At 39.8% G+C, this 593-nt stretch overlaps 1 protein-coding gene across 1 annotated transcript in view; it reads right to left on the reverse strand.

The window, feature by feature from the left end:
* Positions 1-416: 416 nt before the first annotated feature.
* Positions 417-593, reverse strand: part of EMH_0007520 (uncharacterized protein) — a gene marked incomplete at both ends in the record, with an annotated part of 917 nt that continues 740 nt past the window's right edge. The window contains one exon of the mRNA XM_013498028.1: positions 417-429. Within this exon, the coding sequence (XP_013353482.1) occupies positions 417-429 (13 nt within the window). The remainder of the gene's footprint in view (positions 430-593) is intronic.

Here is a 593-nt window from a genome sequence, read left to right on the forward strand (position 1 = left end):
TAAACTAAAACACTTCGGAGGCTGTATCCAGAAACCCTAAACCCTTATCCTAAACCCTAAAAGCAAGCAGTGCTGAGGCTGTAGCTTCAAACCCTCAATTCTAGTGTATCTAAGTAGTCAACGGATGCAAGGGAGAAACCTGAATGAGCAATCTCCCTAAACCCTATGTAAACGTTAGTTTTTCGTATCAACAATAATTGTTAATGCCTGAAGGCAAAAAACGGTTTTAAGATGTTACATTGCAACGAGAAAAATCGAAAACGTCCACCTTGCGCGATTGCGAAGGAGTTCGTATGGCGGGGTAAAGAAACAAATGAATTGTAGTAAGTAGCGGGGTTTTAAATGGATATAAACAAAAACGGAGAGGGATTCGGGGCTGTTAGAGATGGGTGAATGTTTCCTTTAACGGCGACCGCTTAGAAGAGCATGCTGCAAACAAAATACAGAAAAAGACGAAGGCCAACAGAAAATAGATGCGTTGATAGCTCAGTCTATGAACAAGATATCCATTTTTCCTATATACAAATTTTACAGTATAGAGTATTTACATCTCTAGGGACTCTACATAGGACTTGAAACTGTGTATTTAGGGG

The sequence above is a fragment of the Eimeria mitis genome, genomic scaffold, assembly GCF_000499745.2.
Source record: "Eimeria mitis Houghton genomic scaffold, Emh_scaff312, whole genome shotgun sequence".
Lineage (NCBI taxonomy): Eukaryota > Apicomplexa > Conoidasida > Eucoccidiorida > Eimeriidae > Eimeria > Eimeria mitis.